Source organism: Entelurus aequoreus, linkage group LG16 (genome assembly GCF_033978785.1).
Source record: "Entelurus aequoreus isolate RoL-2023_Sb linkage group LG16, RoL_Eaeq_v1.1, whole genome shotgun sequence".
In the NCBI taxonomy this organism is placed as follows: domain Eukaryota; kingdom Metazoa; phylum Chordata; class Actinopteri; order Syngnathiformes; family Syngnathidae; genus Entelurus; species Entelurus aequoreus.
In genome coordinates, this window is record NC_084746.1 from 21,827,452 (window position 1) to 21,847,694 (window position 20,243).

Genomic DNA, 20,243 nt, shown 5'->3' on the forward strand with positions numbered 1-20,243 from the left:
CAGTAGTGATGATAACGTCCACATTTTTGAATGGAGGAGAAAAAAAGTCCTCCTTTCTGTCCAATACCACATGAAAGTGGTTGCTTTTTGCCATCTTATTTGTCCAGCTTCCTTACTCCTTTTTATACACTTTACAAGAAATACATTGCCGGCAAACTCCGTGGCTTGCGGGCTTGTACACGCCAGCTTTCTGAGACTCTTATTTTGTTAGCGCAGGCAGGATAGAGCAGCGCTTTTATTGTGAAGACAGGAACTATGTGATCAGTCTTTAGGCTTTTGACAGGAGGTGTGGTTGAAATAAAAACTGTTTCTCGCCTCCCTGACGGTCTTTTTTTCCCCTTCACACTGAGCTTGCAGCAGCCCGCGTCATTTCACAAGACCCTCGATTGTCAATCAAGTGACGAAAGTGACGTCATAGTGAAGATTTCTCATCGCTAAATTTTAGGACTATTTTCTCAATGCCTAGTTGGCGATCGACTGACACACCCTCCGCGATCGACCGGTAGCTTGCGATCGACCGGTAGCTTGCGACCGACGTAATGGACACCCCTGATCTATATCAACAGAATGATAGCTTATTTACAAGGAAAGAAAAAGAGGGGGAAAGTGTGGAAAAAAATCATACAAAATAATCAAATTGAAGTAGAACAAACTGACGTGTACAGCAGTGGTCCCCCAACCACCGATTGGTTCCGGGCCGCACAAAAAATTAAAAATAAATAATACAACTTTTTTTTTTTTTTTTTAAATTAAATCAACATAAAAAACACAATATATACATTATATATCAATATAGATCAATACAGTCTGCAGGGATACAGTCCGTAAGCACACATGATTGTATTTCTTTATGAAAAAATAAATAAATAAATAAATTAAATAAAAAAAATCCCACCCCCCGGTCCGTGGGACACATTTTCAAGCGTTGACCGGTCCGCAGCTACAAAAAGGTTGGGGACCACTGGTGTACAGTATATAGCAGAGTATATAGCAGGCCTGTGCAATTATTGTGCCAAATTTAGAGGGAAAAAATGTGTCTGGGGGCCAGTATATCTATTTTTAGGAACACTAATACAAAACCTCACAATAATGTCTGATTGAATGCTAAAAATGTTATGACAGACCGCCTTAAAAAACGGAATGGAATTGTAATTTTTCTTACTGAATGAAACACCCAGAATGTACATGAAAATAAAGAATATGGGATTTACAATATTAACTATGAACGATAAAACACTGAATATTGACAACATATGAACGTCACACCCCCTCTTGATTGACATATTTTACATTCAAGCGAAACGCAACAAAAATGCAACAAACACAGCGAAATATGAACGCGAAGGGTAAAAAAATAAACCCACCTACAATCTGATACATCTGATATATCACTAAGCTTTACAACTTTGTTGTAAAAATCTCCTTCCGCGTCTGTCTCTGACACCCGCATTTCAGGCTGGCCGCTCTGGAAACACTCTGTGGAAACGCTCCCCACCCACACTGCTTGGTGCCTCGTCTGAGCTGCTGTGACTTAGATTACCATAGTAACTAATTAGATTACCATAGTAACTAGTATATCATGCAAAAGCGCAGATTCCAACCTTTGAAATACTTTGTATAGTTCAAGACTTACGGTCATTTGAAAACATCACTGCACATCATAATGGCAGCTACAGTTTCCATCTTAAAGATCTAAAAAAATTATTTGGGAATGTCCGGCAGGCCCCCGGGCTTTAATTTGCCCAGGTCTGGTATATAGCTTACACAATTAAGAAGATAAGCATGCATACAGTCAGTGCCGCCCCAACCTAAACGCAGAACATGCGCTGTGCGTAGGGCCACGGGATTTTTTTTTTTTTTGTCATAAAAAAATACAATCATGTGTGCTTACGGACTGTATCCCTGCAGACTGTATTGATCTATATTGATATATAATGTAGGAACCAGAAATATTAATAACAGAAAGAAACAACCCTTTTGTGCGAATGAGTGTGAATGAGTGTAAATGGGGGAGGGAGGCTTTTTGGGTTGGTGCACTAATTGTAAGTGTATCTTGTGTTTTTTATGTTGATTTAATAAATTAAAAAAATAAATAAATTTAAAAAAAAAAATTAAAAAAAAAAATATATATATATATATATATATATATATATATATATATATATATATATATATATATATATATATATATATATATATATATATATATATATTATTTTTTTAATTTATTATTATTTATTTTTTAATTCTTGTGCAGCCCGGTACCAATCGATCCACGGACCGGTACCGGTGGTTGGGGACCACTGCAGTAAATCACACACTGTTCACTTTCTTTAAATTTGCACAGAAAACACTCATTTTTATAGAACTATATCAATGTGCAGTGTATCATCCAGCATTTTAAGTGGGGTTACCAATTGTTTATTTTACTCATGTTTGTTTTACGTTGGGTCGAGGGCAACGTACCCTCTGAGGTGCGCGCCTGTGCAATTGCGCACTGCTCAAGCGTCCTCTGCGCACGGCAAATCTATGCCACGCACAAAATCAAATAAAAAAATAAGCGCATAACAATTTTCGACACACGAAAACGACAGAGAAAACAGTTTTCGTCATCATTGTTCAAATATTGTATCGTCTGTCGAGACACTTTGAGGACATGAATTCCATCCATCACTTTACTGAGCAAAACTCTTTATTGTCGGCCATAAACACATCACCAAAACATTAGTAAAAACAATTATTTCTAGCAAAAGTGGTCATTTTCTGCAGTACAAACCAGACCAAAAGCAACTTTGTTATATCAACTGCAGCCGCTCGCTTTTTCTCACTTGCGCCAACACATGCACATATGGCCCTTAGCCAGTGATGCGTTTACAGCCACACAAAAAGTCGGACAACTCCAACACCACACATAAAGTGTCATTCCAGGTCGTTACACTATGATTTACCAATCAAATGTGTGCTTATTCTAGTGTCATTTATTAGGAATCTTAATTTATAAATATTAATCATGAAATGCTGTTAGTATATTAAATAAATACTAATAAAAATATATTTTTTACAAACAGGAAGTTGCAGGAATGTACACATGATCCCCTGCTTACATCTCATTGTGCAACATGAGAATGTTTTAATGGGAACTAAATGCAATGTCTGAAAGGGGTACAAATGATTTCCAAAGCAGGACCTCCACCCAGACAAACAATACAAGTACACAGTTCATGAAAAAACAATATTTTTGTTATTGTCATTGTAAGTGCAGGGCCTCAACACTTATATCAGAAATGGACATGACTGCTGTCATTTGATTATAATAACAAGAGAATGTTGTCTGTCTATCTGTGTTGGCCCTGTGATGAGGTGGGGACTTGTCCAGGGTGTAACCCGCCTTCCGCCCGAATGCAGCTGAGATAGGCTCCAGCGACCCCGAAAGGGACAAGCGGTAGAAAATGGATGGATGGATGGAGATTGAACTTGTTATTTAGTCAGGTTTGGGACAGGTGTGCTGCTGGTGTAGCCACAGTGTGCACGTCTGATGTTGCTCACATGGGCTCCACTGAATGCTCAGGGAGTTTTTGCGTTTGCTCACACACATGAAAAATTAGAGGGAACATTGGTCGAGGGGGAGGAGTTGCAGCCCCGCTTTAGCGTGTACCTCTTGCTTGGTATACTTGTATACTTGCTTGCCTAACATAATTACTATTGCGACATCTAGTGGACACATTTATAACAGCAGTTTCTTTCATTTAAAAATGCATCTTCATTTTTAACACTGAGCGAACTCGTCTCGGGCCGCAGGTTTGACATCCCTTATGTAGTGGAATAGTGCTTGTCTTGCAAATCAGCAGGCACTGCAGTCCAATTTCAGTAGAAGTTAAGGTCGATAAATGTATGTTTTAATTATTTTTTTAAAATTTATTTTGCCGTTAAAAAAAGCTAAATATTGAAAAGTTTATTTCACATGAGTCGTTTTAGTACAAAACATGAATCCGATTAAATTCAAGATTGAAAAAAAATGTTTCATTTCATTTTTATTTATCTCCTTCATTGATGTGCATCTTTGATAGACAATTATAACACAATATTCAGTTACACCGTTACACACCAATGCCTGAGAAGGAGCAGGATGAAGAAGAAGAAAAAAAAGTAGATAAAGTATGAAAACAACTATAATGGTGAGGGGGACTGCAAATAAAATTCTGCTTAGGGCGGCCCTGCATAAAATGGTAACATTAACATAAATGATTCAATACATGGCTTCCTAAACCAGAATACATTAACAACTTTGAAATGGATATCTACTTGAAAGTTGAAATAATTTAAACGTAATAATTAACGAATTACCAACAAGCAGCGTTAATAACAATACAAATGAATGATTTGGAATAATAACAAAAATACCTGAGTGAGAATTTGCACTTTCACTTTGGGTGATTTTGACCACAGCGGCCAGCAGCGTCCACTCTCGGCCGGGCTCAGGCTTCCCCCTGCGGGGAAGCGCGGCGAAGCTCTCGTAGCACAACTGAGCAACTTCATCCGCAGTCACCATATTGGTTAGACGCTAAATGTATAATTGAAAACAAAATGTAACGTTAGATTTTTTTGTTTACCGCCTTGCCATAGAAATACAACACGCAGGAACACGGAACTAAACCGGAAACGCTACGGCAACTCTACTGGGACAGAAGTGACGTCACCGACATCAGACGGAGTGGAACCAGCGACCTTTTGCTAACCAATATATTGATAAAAAATAGCCCTTAAATTTAAAATGATTTCGTTAGCCATTTTTGGATTTTTATTTTTTATATTCTTTTAGAATGATTATTTATTAATATTTAATACTCTATCTGTTTTTGTATTTGCTTTTGTTTTCTTTCCTTGACATGATTCGCTGATGTCGTGATTTGCTCAAGCTGATGTGTAGATTGTTGGTTATGTTGAAAGTGCCTTGACTTTTGTGTGCATTATAAATGCATGTTTGTTGTTCAATAAAATTTTTTTTTTTTTTTTTTAAATATATATATACATATATATATATATTTATAGTAATAGTAACAACACGTTTCTATGGTTGATATTGTGTGAAAAATTATTTTTATTAAAAAAATATACAAATGTTTGTTGTTGTGCTGTTTACATTCATATGTTTTTCAAACATATGATAACTTAAATAATCATTTTATTTTTGTATTTCAAGCTCTTACCTCATTTGTCACCATTCCAAGCATGCCTACATTTCACTGGAAGTCTCGTAAGTAAAGAATAGTAGAAGACACAAAATCAACAACCAGCAATACATAAATATCATATTAGTGCCTGTGTGTAAACTTGTGTGCTTTTTAGTTACCAACTAAAACACATGATACTGTGACTCTAATTAATGTTGCTTTGCTTCCGGATCAGTGCCTAATCCAAAACATCACAATATCTGACCCGTACGTGCGTTGATGAAAATCGCTTACTAAAAGGTCACACTTAACCACTGTCACAGCAAAAAGTTCAAGAAATGACAAACGTGTTGTTGAAACACATTGGCGGTAATTTAGTTGGTGTGTGGTGGTCAGTGGTCACTTCCTGTTGAAACTGGATTATTTTAGCTTTCCTACAATGGCCGATGTACAGCAACATCCTAATGCTCTAAACACAGCAATAATCCAGAACTAAAAAGACACAAAACAAATGCATTGGGAAAATGCTGCAAATTAAATATGCTGCCATCAAATAAACGTTGCAGGATCAAATGCAAATGCACAAGAAAATGTTGCGAATTTCAAAAACCCACACAAAGACTGCATGATAGATACACTTCAAGATTGGGGATCAAATTGTAAGTTAGCCAGGCTACCATTATTTTTTAAAATAATTTTGGCCAAAGGGGGCGCATTTCAATTTCTTACCCACACTTATTACATATGTTGGCCAAAGGGGGAGCACTTCAAATTTTTACACACATTTGTTATTTCATATGTTGACCACAGGGGGCGCACTTTTAAAACCGACACGCAGTCAATTTGAAAAATCCCTCCGTTCTGGGACCACCCTAATTTTGATTTCACCACCAGGGGTGCAAGTGAGACATTCTCTATTAGATGCAATGGTTTTCCTTATTGGGACCATGATTTCGGTCCTAACTTGTTCACCGGTCCTCATATGGAAGGTACTTTTCCTTGTTGATGTCTCAAGAAGGGTAGAAATACAAGAACACGAACACACACACACACACACACACACACACACACACACACACACACACACACACACACACACACACACACACACACACACACACACAGAGAGAGAGAGAGAGAGAGAGAGAGAGACACACATAGAGACAGACAGACACCAATGCTGAGGTATCATAAGATTAAACATACAATATATTGTATAGCTAACATTTTAAATATTAATCAAATCTAGAATTCTACACATTGAGTCTATTAGTGCTAAAACTGCCGAAGTTCATCAATAGTCAATATACCAGTGTGTAGCTCTTTAAACATCACAAAATGCTTTTCTTTTTGAGGAAGTTAGATTCTGTGTTTTGTTTTCTTGTTTTCAATGCTGCTATTTTAACAGTTTTTTAAATACATAAACAAAGTTAATAGTATTTTTTTAGCACTTTGTCTTTCCTTTCTTTTAAACGGACAACATTTTATTAGTCATTTAAATTTTTGTAACAGCTGAATACGCAGCACAGTTACAGTATAAATAAATATTTATGAATGAATTAGTCAACTTTGTTGTTAGTTACCTTAAGCTGCATTTAGAAGTCGATGGAAAATTACAGCCATTAAATATTGTACGCTTATCGTTAAGATAATTCTTGACTATTCGACTATCAAAATAAGCGTTCGTTGCAGCCCGAGCTAAAAGCAGACTGGGGTGACAGTAGAGATCTACATTTGGGTTAAAATACGAGCTCTTGACTATCGTAATGTTGCCCGACCTTCTTTGCTTCTCTCTTTACTCCGAGGGAGAGCCATTTATCCGGCTTTTTTTCAACATTTGGAAGTAAACCCTTACATCTTTTAATTTACTTGTGTGGTGGATGGTCCGAATCTTAAACAGCAACAAAAGTGAATTTAGTACAAAAGTTTTATTTACCCATAATCAAAAGTACAAAGTTGGATTGAATTGCCCATGCAAACAGACAACGTCCTCCGGAGGAGTTGGATGAGTCGAAAATCATGCGAATCACACATAGCCATGGCCACTTGGCCATTTATCATTTTTCCTCATGCGTCAAGGTCCCCCTGTTTTGAACCAACTCATTCTGCAAACTCATTGAATCCTTTAGCCATAACAAACAATCAAAACATTTTGTAGAATGGTCAGACCGACCACTCGTTCAACTATAACCCACATATGGTCCTTCGATGGTTCAGAATAGAAAAAAAACCCGAGCAGACTTTCTTAAGGCTTTTTGACAGACTGTCTTTTCGGATTTCGACAGACACAAAATATGGTTCAAAAGGTCAGAAATTCCACTACACTTGTTTAACCAGCAAGAGGTTGACTTAATTATGTCCTATTAATGTGTGGTTAAATGTGTGCGTCAATGTACCGATATTAGTTCTTGCTTTTTTTTTGTGTATATTTGTTATTTGTAAATGTTTACTTTTTTAAATAGTTAATGTGATCCTGTGTTTAACTTTTCTTTTTTTTTTGTGCAGGGCAATCAAGGAGGACTTGGATAAGACAATTCAAAGACCAACATCTATCCATCCATTTCCTACCGCTTGTCCCTCAAGCAGACCAAAAAGAAATGATACAAAACACGTATATACAAGTCTGAATGATCATTTAAACACAAATATTTTTTATAACCTATATACAATTAATAAACTCATGTGCGGAAACTGCAGTCGTTGTGAATTATTTACTGTGCCTTCAGTGCAAATAATGAATTATATGATCATTTAAAACAATTCTATCCCAATTGACATCCCACCCAATATTTACTATTACTGGCTATAATGCAACCAGTTTGACAACATTAGTAAACCACATCAGTTGTGAATCACATATTACAAAAATACCTGCTACTGTAATGATCCACCTGGCTTCGAAACTAAATTGTGAGTCAACAATTTTTTCCTTGAAATCCCTGTCGAAAAAAATGGCGACTCCACCAGAGTGATTGGAGCATGAATAAAAAGAGATTGACCTCCCCACTGTTTCCAAAAAGATTGATCTTTTTTACATAAATGTGTTTCCTGTAAGTATACATATTTTTTCAGAGACTGACAATACAGTTATTTCACATATCCCTCGCACATTAAGAGAGAAAAAAGACATAAGACCGTATGAGAAAAAAAAAAAAAAGATAGTTTTAATAAAATTAAAGTAAAAGAGTAGAGAGCTTGCTTAGAAAAAGTGCAAAAGAACAGTTTACTATTTGTAGTATATTTCAGTTCTAAGGTGCAAACTTTGCATCAATAAGCAGATGCACCAAATCAAAGTTATAATCTCGGTGGTGATAAAGGCATCCGGAACCTGCCGTAGAAAGTCCAATAATGACCAAGAAGTACAGTACCATATTTTATGGACCATAGGGCGCACCGGATTATAGGGCACATTAAAGGAGTCATATATATACTGTATATATATATATATATATATATATATATATATATATATATATATATATATATATATATATATATATATATATATATTTTCTAAATGGAAAACACTTTCTTGTGGTCTACATAACATGTAATGGTGGTTTCTTGGTCAAAATGTTGCATAGATTATGTTTTACAGATCATCTTCAAGCCGCTTTCTGACAGTCGCTTCAGGATGCGTCGTTTTGTAGGTGGTCTTATTAACGTGGCTCACCTTTGGCAGCGTCTTCTCCCCGTCATCTTTGTTGTAGCTGTGTAGCGTGCAAGGACACGAGTGGAAGAAGTGTCAAAAGATGGAGCTAACTGTTTTGATGACATTCAGACTTTACTCAAATCAATAACGGAGCAGCAGCTACTCATCCACCAGAAATGTGTCTGTAACTCTCTAATATCTAAAGTTCCTTGGGTAAATAATGTAAACTCACTACACCGGTATTTTTAGTGCTTTCATGGTAAGTTTACTGACAGATATAAGTAAGAACTTTACATTACTTCATATTAGAAATGGCAACAGGGGAGGATGAATGTACCATAACAAGAAGATAGAGAAAAAGAAGAAGTGTCAGGCCTGGGTCAAAAATAGGACTCAGATGCAGAGGTTGGGAATACTTTTTTTGAAAAGTTAACTTTTCACCTCTTGAGTCAGGGCAATACAACAACGGCTATAAACTTTAACAACTAGGCGAAAAACGTTTCACAAAATGTGAAAAAACCAAAACTCACTCCAAAAGGAGGAAACAAAAATATCTATCTCTAACTACACTAGCGAGGAATATAACTATGAAATTTAAACAACAAAATACGCTCCAAAAAGGAGGGAAAAACAATAGGCTAAGCATCTACACTGATTTTTATCTAGAGAAATAATTAACAAAAGGTCACTCAAAAATGAGGAAAAGAAGACACAGTAAAAGTAAACTGAACTCAACACTGCGACTTGAAAACTTAACAAACAAAAATTCACTCTGCTTAAGAGGAGAAAAGGAAAACCCAAAATACCAACTTGGAAAATCAGGATCTGGATAACAAGACGAGACAAGGCTTGGGTATGAGGCTGGAGATGCACGAGACATTCTGGCACAGAACAAAGGGAGGCGTGGGCTTATAAGACACATGGGGGGAATGGGGAACAGGTGGAAACAATCAGGGATCAGGGATGACGTCAAACTGATGACACATAAGGAAGGGCAAGTGACCTGAAACGAGAGGAGAGTTACTTTTCAAACTAAAACATGAAATTCACAAGACACAAAAAAAACAAGACAAGACATCCCTCACCGCGTTGTGACAAGAAGCTTATCGACTATGATGTCGGGACGAACTACAAAGGCGGACAAGTGCAAATTTTCAGGATTTATGCAGATCCCAAATACAGATCAGCAGGTACCAGAAGGTAAGAAAAGTTGCTTTTGCATAATATTGTGAAACAAAACGCCAGATAATATGTCTTACCTTATACACACACCATAATAATACTCGTATGTTGAAGCACAGTACAATCCATCAAGCGGTGCGGCTTCATAGCTTACCAAAGTCGCACTGAAACCATTTGATAGATTTTTGAGCGCCGTGGTAATTGATGTTCTATATTTTCAATGGAACATATAAAATGTTGGTGTTGTTTACTTGAGTCATATTGCAGTCTACACATATCTCTTATGTTTGCATGCCATCTACTAGTCACAATTATCATTTCACTATGTACCAAAAAAATTAGTTTCGAGGTCGGTATGCAAAACCAGAATTCTTCCTTACGTTAGGCGCACTGTCGAGTTTTGAGGAAAAAAAGGATTTTAAGTGCGCCCTATAGTCCTGAAAATACGGTAATAAAGTAGGAACCATTTGTGATAGTCATAAGGAATGAAAAACATGAATTATCAAAATAGGAACAATTTTGTTGTACTCCTTCAAAAAGAGTAAACATGTTGTGAAGAAGTAGGAACTATTTGTGACATTCATTTGAAAAGAACAAATCACATGTTATAATAAAATATTAATTATTTTGCTACACAGATTCAAAAGGAATGACCAACATGTTTTATTTTGTGACACATATTCAATGTCGTCAGCTGAGAACTTCTTTCCATCGATGAAGGCGAAGGCTCCTCTGAACCCGCCTCCTGGCTTCTTCCACGAGGGGCCACATGCAGCCTGGCTATTTCTTCTCTGTCGCACTGCGTCAGGTCTTCGCTGATTTTAATGTTCTTCTGCTTGAGGATTTCATAGTTTTTGGCATCCGCCCAGATCTGGTCCCGTACAGAGCATGACACAAACTGCACAAAGATGCAGTGTGGTAACCAAGCATTACTGCCATTCCCTTTCCGTTGCTTTGGACCCAGTCAGTGTGCTATGTCCACAGAGCTTTGTAGGATGTCGGCCAAGTGTGGGGAGATGCTTGAGAAGAGGTCAGCTGCTGTCTCTTTCACATTTTCGTCATTTTGTTCTGGTATGATAGATATTTTGAGATCCCAGCGGTGCTGATAAGCCTTCAACTCGCTTACCAAGGAATGAAGCCGTTTGTTTTTCTTTGTTAGACTTAGACAAACTTTATTGATCCAGAAGGGAAATTGTTCCACACAGTAGCTCAGTTACAAAGGATGGAAAGGATAATGCACACAAGGGCACAAAAAGAGGGTGAAAACAAAAGGTAAAAAAGTAAACAAAAAATGTACCACAGTAGCAATATAAAATATAACATATATGTAATATTTACATATTATATATACAGTATATAATATATACTGATATTTTATACTATATTTCTATATAATATATACAATATAAAACAAATCCCAATTACCATGTACAATATTACAGTATATGTAACAGCTGCAGCAAAAAAAAAGGGCAGCATAAAATAGAGAGTAGATCCAGCAGAAAATATACATTATAAACAAACAGAGGTAGCTAACATAGAAGGTGTCAGGTAATAGACAGATATCATCTATTGCTGTATGGCGAGTGATTATACAGCTGGATGGAGTGCGAAATGAAGGAGTTCTTCAATCGAACACTGTGGGAACGAAGCTGAAGGAGCCTGTTGGAGTATGAACTCCGCTGTCCCTCAATTGTCTGGTGGAGTGGGTGGGCAGGATTGTCCATGATGGCGAGCAGTTTGTCCAGTGTCCTCCTGTCCCTCACTGACACAAACGCCTCCAACTGCGTGCCAATAGTTTAGCCGGCTTTCCGGATCAGTTTGTCCCTTTTGCTGGTGCTGCTCCCCCAACAAACCACTGCAAAGTACAGGGCAACAACAGACTGAAAAGAGATCTCCAACAGCTTGCTGCACACATTAAAGGACCTAAGCTTCCTCGGGAGTCTGCTCATGCCCTTCTTGTATGCAGCTTTGCTGTTGTCCTTCCAGTCCAGTCTGCTGTTCAAGTGGACTCCCAGATACTTGTACTGCCCCACTACTGCCACTGTTAAAGTAGTTATTTCCTTTTCTACCGTTTCCCACCTTGATTCCATGTTTTTTTTTTACTACGTCGTTCATTTCCTCCATTGAGATTGTTTGTTGTAAATGGTGTTGGTATTTTTCATTTAATCCACTCACCATTCCAAGAAGCTTCTGGAGAATGAATTGTTCTTGTTTATGGCTGCCACAATGGTCTTTGGTACATGGTGAGATGATGTGTGACCAGTAGATGGCAGTCACACATAAGATATACGTGTAGACTGCAATATGATGGCAGTCACACATAAGAGATACGTGTAGAATGCAATATGACTCAAATAAAACACACCAACAATTTATATGTTCCCTTGAAAATGTAGAACATTACACATTGCGCTCAAAAATCTATCAAAATGTTTTAGTACGACTTTGGTAAGCTATGAAGCCGCACCGCTTGATGGATTGTACTGTGATTCAACATAGGAGTATTATTATGGTGTGTGTATAAGGTAAGACATATTATCTGGCGTTTTGTTTTCCAATATTATGCAAAAGCAACTTTTCTTACCTTCTGGAACCTGCTGATCTGCATTTGGGATCTGCATAAGTCCTGAAAATTTGCGAACGTCCGCCTTTAATAATAATAATATTGGATTAAATTTTATATCGCGCTTTTCTATTGTTAGATATTCAAAGCGCTCACAGAGAAGTGGGAACCCATCATTTGTAGTCCGTGACAGTACCGTAGTCGATAAGCTTCTTCTTTTTCTCTATCTTCTTGTTATGGGACATTTATTCTCCGCTGTTGGCATTTCTAATATAAAGTAATGTAAAGTTATTACTTATATCTGTTGTCATCAATTTAGTTCTGTGAACTATTACTGTTTGTCTCATACAGTGGATTTTGGGGGCTTGTGTTTGTTTCTGGCATTTACAGCATTTTTTTTGGTTTATTTTTTGATCTTGCAAATGAAGTGAATGAATTTACTCATATCATGTTTTGCTTATGGTGAAGATTTATATCCAACTTGGAGAAGGCGAACCACCAAGTTTAATTAAATAGTGGTATTTCAGTTTGATCACATTGATTGATTGAAACTTTTATTAGTAGATTGCACAGTTCAGTACATATTCCGTACAATTGACCACTAATGGTTACACCCGAACACGTTTTTCAACTTGTTGAAGTCGGGGTCCACGTAAATCAATTCATGGTAAATAGTACATAATAGGATAAGGCCCCTTAGTTTGATATTCGAAGGTGGATTGGATCACTTCTCGTAGGAAAAGAGGCCCTAATTGGGACTTCGGAATGCAAAAGTGGTAGCCCTATCTTTGAGAAGAGACTACCCGTCTAGCCTAATGCCAACATTTAAGTTATGACTTAAATCAGTTGTTTTTTAGACACTTACACATAAACATCTCCTTACATGGTCAAGTTGTGTTCTTCTGAATTAACACACACCCAGACGCAAGAAGGAATATAAGACTGTGTTTCAGCCTCTCCAGGTTAGGAGAGACACATTTTTTGAGTTGACCTCCTCCAGGTACTGCAGTCCTGTATAATGATGCTCGCTTGAAATAAAGCGACTTTTTGTTCAGTAAAGCGTCTCCGACGTCTTTTTTGATCCAGCCGCACTGCCGTGTCGCCCTTCTGCCCGGGAGAAGGTGACAAGACCAGAAATACACATCACAACATTCATGAGCCTGTTATTCTCAACCTGTGTCCAAATAGTCTGCTTTGTATTTAATCGCCCATGTTTTGTTGCTGAGGCAGAGCTCCCCGATTGCTTTTTTGTCTTGTGGTATCCACAAGTATTGCTTGTTCGTTCCTGTTCTACCGTTACATGTTTTTGAGGTAGTTGTCTTGCTTGCTTAGTGTTCTTCCTAAAGAACTCCTCCATCATGGACGGCATAAACTTTCATAAACTCAGGCTCCTGGCATAAACTTTCTATGCCGTTGTTTATGAATTACTAGGTACTGGATGATATCGCTAACAAGTATCAGGGGGTCTTAAATAAGTGAAGGATATTGAAGTGAATTAATTAACTCATATTATTTTCTACATATGGTGAATGTTTATATCCAACTTGGTGAAAGTGAACCACCAGGTTTAAGTAAAAAATGGTTGAACCCCATGATAAATTAAGGAGCCTTAGTTGGACATTCGTATGTGGACTGGGTTAACTCTCACGAGAAGAGGCAATAAATTCAGACTTCGGAAGGCAAAAGTGATAGCTCTATCCTGGAGGAGAGACTCCATATTTATCTTAAACGTCAACCTACAAGTTATGGAATACATCTGTTGTCTTCCCAGTCACTTACACACAAACGTCTCCTTACATGGTCAGGTTGTACTATCCTGAATTAACACACACCCAAACAGAGAATGAAGGAATATAAGACTGTGGTTCGGCTCCTCCAAGTTAGGAGTACCTAATTTTTTTAACTTAACCTCCTCCAGGTACTGCAGTCCTGTATAATGACGCTTGCTTGTAATAAAGCAACTTTTTGTTCAGCAAAGGGTCTCCGACGTCTCTTTTGATCCAGCCGCACTGCCCTGTTGCCCACGATCGTGCAATGATAATTAAAGTCTATTCTATCAAATGTTCATCGTTAGCACCACAAATTGATATTTTCTATTATTTCACAAATAGTTTAGTTTTTGAGATGACAGCTCGTACTGGACCTCACTCTCAGCCCCTGGTTCCATTCCACCTGGGTCCTCCGAATGAGTCCAGTGCACTAGGCACCAAGCTAAAAGTCTCAGCTGTCAAAGTGTCAGGGAGTGATGTTTTACCAGCGTACACTTGGTACAGCTGTACTTTGTTACACTCGTAGAAGCTCATGCTGCACGTGGACATTAAACAAGCAGAAAAAACAAATGTTGTAGAACGCAAGTGTCAAAATCAAGGCCCGGGGGCCAGATCTGGCCCGCCAGATCATTTTATGTGGCGCGCCAACGCTTGCAAATAATATGCATCAATAAAGTACTTACTAAATGTATCCTTTCTTTCCATTTTGACAGAAAAAAAATACATTTATTGCATATATTTGTATTCAATAATATCTAATAATGTAACAATCACTATATTATTATACATCAGTGACGTGCGGTGAGGCACTGACTTCATCACAGTCAGATTTACAAACATATGAACCCTAAAGAGTATCTTATTCACCATTTGATTGGCAGCAGTTAACGGGTTATGTTTAAAAGCTCATACCAGCATTCTTCCCTGCTTGGCACTCAGCATCAAGGGTTGGAATTGGGGGTTAAATCACCAAAGATTATTCCCGGGCGCGGCGCCGCTGCTGCCCACTGCTCACCTCACATCCCAGGGGGTGAGCAAGGGGATGGGTCAAATGCCGAGGACAAATTTCACCACACCTAGTGTGTGTGTGACAATCATTGGTACTTTAACTTAACTTTACACATACAAACTGTAGCACACAAAAAAGCACATTTAATTAAAAAAAATATTATGGTCTTACCTTTACTTATAAGTGCGGGAACAGTGGTGTTCGTGTTGGAGGAGTTGTGAATGAATGAAATATGAAATCCGTGCTGCAGTCTGCAGGTGTACCTAATGTTGTGTCCCTGTTCACGGCTCCTCCGGCGCGAGCATTGTTGTTTTTGCACTTTTTGGCTTCTTGTTAAGTGACTTTTTTTGGGTGGATTCGGTCTTGCACGTGGAGGGTTTGGGTGTGGGCTTTGGTTGGTGTGGCGCTCCCGTCGGGGTCCGGGGTGCATTCTGCGGCGGGGTGCATTTACCGGCAAAAGGAGGCGGGATTACTGCGAGCCTCCCACAGTGCGTCTTCGCAGCAGTTTTATGATCGCTCAGCACAAGAAATACTTTACACACATACAGTTGTTGACAAAATACACTGTACATTATACACCTCAGCTAACTAAACTATGGAAATGTATAATATAGTTCATATAGCAATACGGTCTCACTGCACAGCAGACCAGCAGTTATCCGAGTCCGCAATCCATGTTGAGGCTCAACGCAGTGACGTGCCTCAACTGGCTGTTGATCACCGCACCGTCTCTTCTCAGTATTTGAACGGAAAATGTGAAAATTCAGCGATTTTGAATAAAAACAATCTAAAACTGGTGAAGTTAAATGGAAAATAACTTTATAGTATAATCACTGAATACATATAACAATTTAATTATTTCTTTTTCTTTTTACATTTTTTTTCTTTCCATGTTGGCAGGTGAGGCTCTGCCTCAAATATATTATCATACATTAAACTTTTTTTGTAAACATGAAAATAAATACCTGATTGACAAATTATTTCAAATCAAGTCCGCCATTAAATTATACATTGTAAAAATGGTAACACATTTTACATTAAAAAAAAATAAAAATGGCTGCTCAGTGGCCAGAATTTTATCATATAAAAAAAACAGTGGTTCCAATTTTTCTATTTAAAGTAATACACCACAAACACAACCACCATGGAGTTCATGATTGACACTGGCTGCTCTGTCGTCAGAATTTTACCGTAAAAAAACATGTTAGATCAGTTCACCCCCCCTGCCTCCCTCATCCATTCATTTTCTAGTTTTTCACTGCCTTCTCAGTTGGACATCACTGCACTTATCCGTCGATCCAAGCCATCCACCTGTCTTTTAGATCCCCTCCCTACTGCTTTGGTGAAAGTCTGCCTCGCCTCACTGATCCACCTCATCACCAATATCATCCATTCTTCTCTCACTACTGGAATTGTTCCCTCTACTTTCAAAACAGCAGCTATAACACCAATTTTGAAAAAAACAGGCTCAGATCCAAATAATTTTAATAATCTTCGACCAATTTCAAATCTGCCATTCATCTCAAAAATCCTTGAAAAAACTGTCTCCTCCCAACTTCACTCCCACCTACAGTTAAATAACCTATATGAACAATTCCAGTCTGGTTTCCGCCCCCTGCACAGCACTGAAACAGCACTAGTAAAAATCACAAACGATCTCCTCCTGGCAGCTGATTCTGGTCTTCTCACTATCCTAATCCTCTTAGATCTCACTGCAGCCTTTGACACCATTTCACACACTGTCCTCCTCCATAGATTGCACAGTATTGGCATCACAAGCACACCCCTTCACTGGTTTAGATCCTATCTCTCCGACCGCACTCAGTTTGTTCAACTCCGTTCATTCCAATCCCCTCCGTCTCCCGTTTCCTCTGGTGTCTCCCAGGGCCCTGTTCTTGGTCCCCTGCTTTTTATCATTTACATTCTTCCCCTGGGCAATATTTTCCGTAAATTTAAAATATATTTCACTGTTATGCGGATGACACCCAGCTCTACATCTCCACCAAACCAACTGCCTCTCTCCCTCCTTCCTCCCTTACAGACTGCCTCAGTGAACTCAAGCAGTGGTTCTCATCCAATTTCCTTCAACTCAATAGTAATAAAACCGAAATCTTACTTGTCGGTACAAAAACCATTCTCACCAAAACCAACAGCTTGTCCATTACTCTCTGCAATTCCTCTGTCTCACCCTCCTCCCAAGTCAAGAGTCTGGGTGTCATCCTCGACAGCACACTCTCCTTTAAAGCCCAAATAAACAACATTACCCGGTCTGCTTACTTTCATCTTCGGAACATTAATCGTCTTCGCCCATCCCTTACCCGACATACTGCTGCCATACTAGTCCATAGCCTGGTCACCTCTCGCCTGGACTACTGTGACTCTCTCCTGTTTGGTCTCCCTCACAAGTCACTTCACAAACTTCAACTTCTCCAGAACTCTGCAGCCCGGATAATCACCAAAACCCCTTCAATCCAGCACATCATCCCTGTTCTACAGCAACTCCACTGGCTACCCATCAAACATCGCATCCACTTTAAAATAATTCTCCTCACTTTCAAAGCCATCCATAACCTCTCTCCATCATATCTCTCTGACCTGATCCATGTCGCCACGCCCTCACGTTCCCTAAGATCCTCTTCATCCATCCATCTCACTGTCCCTTTATTTAAACTGTCCACCATGGGTGCCTGAGCTTTCAGCCGCTCTGCCCCACATCTTTGGAACTTTTTACCACCAGACCTTCGCAACTTAGATTCAATATCCCTCTTCAAATCAAGACTCAAAACACACCTATTCCTGACTGCTTATTCATTGTAATCATCTTTTCTTTTCTCTTTGTTATTGGTGTTGTTGTTTTTTTACCCAATTTGATTTTATTGTTGTGATTTTGTACGGTGTCCTTGAGTGCCCAGAAAGGCGCCTTATAAATACAATGTATTATTATTATTATTATTATTATTAGCCTTTTTCCATTTACAGTAATATCCTGTAAAGAAAACACGATTGAATCCACGGTTATATTCTGCAGACTGAGCTGCCAGTCTACAGATTTTTTTTTTTACAGAGTACGTAAAAAAGATATATTGTTCAATAATATTATGAGGAGAATATTACTCTCCGTTACAAGCGGCCCTTTGAGGGCAGCCCTAACTGCGATGTGGCCCTCGATGAAAAGGAGTTTGACACTCCTGTTGCAGAAGGGGGAAAAAAAACACTTCAAGAGAATACGTTTCAGGGAAAAAACATCCATTTTATTTTGTAATGACTGACTTTTGAGTCCATTCACATTTTGATTTTCCACCAGTGCCAAAGATGGCAAGGATGAAGCGAGAAATCGAGGAAGCAAAGAGAGATGCTACAAGTGAAAGACGCCATCATAGGTTTAAAACCTTTGTGAGGGGTCACCTATCACAGTGTGCTGGCAACAAGCGCCACCATTTGTCTCTGCATGGTAAGGCAGTCAAATATGTAACCTTTCATTGTTTTCCCCCTTTACAAATATCTAAAACTGCTGCTGCTCAATGAAAAAGGAACTGTCCTAAATTGTGTCTTTCTACAATATTATTTACCCACACTATAAATGTATGGGTGGGCAGATTGGTTCAAATAGCAACTGCATCGATACCAAGGGGAAGTATCAGTATTAGATTGATACCAGAATGGTGATACATATTTTTCGAAGTTCCCCCCTTTGTGTTAACGCTGTTTTGTTGTTCTATTGATTACAAATTCAAGGATTATTCTTTGAGGCACAGAAGGGAGGAATTTAAGGACAAAACAAAGGATTTTTGAATGAAAGCCAACAGTAGTTTTTGCTTTTCTTGACTTATTTTGCACAACTTTATTTTGTGTGCAGTCAAAGGGAATAATTGTGTATAAATGTCTTGTCATAAGTTTGTCTTTTAGTCGGACAATCATCATCATCAACAAATCAACATTAAATGCATCAATATCATCAATATGGGAAATACTGGCCGTCTATAAGTTTCATTCTTATTGTGGTTTATTGGGAACACATATGAAACTTGCAAGTATAAAATAATTTAAAAAAAAAAAAGATCTACAAAACAAAACTTAAGAGAAGCGATGATGTGATTTTTGACTTTGAGACTGGACGCCATGGAGATGAAAAAGTAGTAGGAGGCACTCACAAAGCAAGAGGGCGACCATCAGACTGATACAAATATTGTTCTGTGTATGGTAGCTTTCATTTTATTACATGATGAATTTCTGTGCGTTATTAACTTCACCGTGCAGCTGGGATGTGACAATGAACAGTACACATTCAGCACATGAAATGTTTATTAAAAAAAACCATCAAACATGTTTTAGTGCGCATGATGATGTTGATGTGAAAGTCAATACTTTGGTGTGTTTGCTGCTGGATAAAAGAAGACATTCTAGCAGCGGAAGAACGATACTTGTACTGGTGGACGAGCTAAATGTTGGCTTTGTTTGCCTGTTTTTATAATCACGCATCTGTGCTTTGTAATGTTTGAGCTTTTAGCTGACGTTCTTCGTGTTACATGGATATATAACATGCACATGAATTGAGTAGCAGTTACCATAGCAACATAGATGCACCACATCTGATTTATTTTTCCTATGCGAATACATTTTAAGCTTAAACAAGTACAGTATGTTTATTTTGTTGATTATGTCAAAACTCATGATTGTTCAGTGGAGAGTTGAGCAAGAGTAACAGGAAACAATTACCTTTTAGGGTGTTTTTGAAAGACTAAACGAGATTCAGGAAGTTGATTATCAGTGTCTTTAGAGTCATGAAGACATTTCTGTGCTTTTTCTTTTCGTGGTGTTGAAATAGAATGAGTCATGTAAAATAATAAATATGTCTTCCTTGTTCTCATTGCAGGGCAGCACGGTGGAGAGGGGT

The 20,243-nt window shown here is 38.2% G+C and overlaps 1 protein-coding gene across 3 annotated transcripts in view; it reads right to left on the minus strand.

The window, feature by feature from the left end:
• adat1 (adenosine deaminase tRNA specific 1) overlaps positions 1-4,698 on the minus strand; it is a 249,004-nt gene extending 244,306 nt beyond the window's left edge. For all 3 annotated transcript variants that reach the window (XM_062022362.1, XM_062022364.1, XM_062022363.1), the window contains exon 1: positions 4,402-4,698. In XM_062022362.1, the coding sequence (XP_061878346.1) occupies positions 4,402-4,549 (148 nt within the window). In that variant the 5' untranslated portion in view covers positions 4,550-4,698. The remainder of the gene's footprint in view (positions 1-4,401) is intronic.
• Between the last annotated feature and the right edge of the window lie 15,545 nt (positions 4,699-20,243).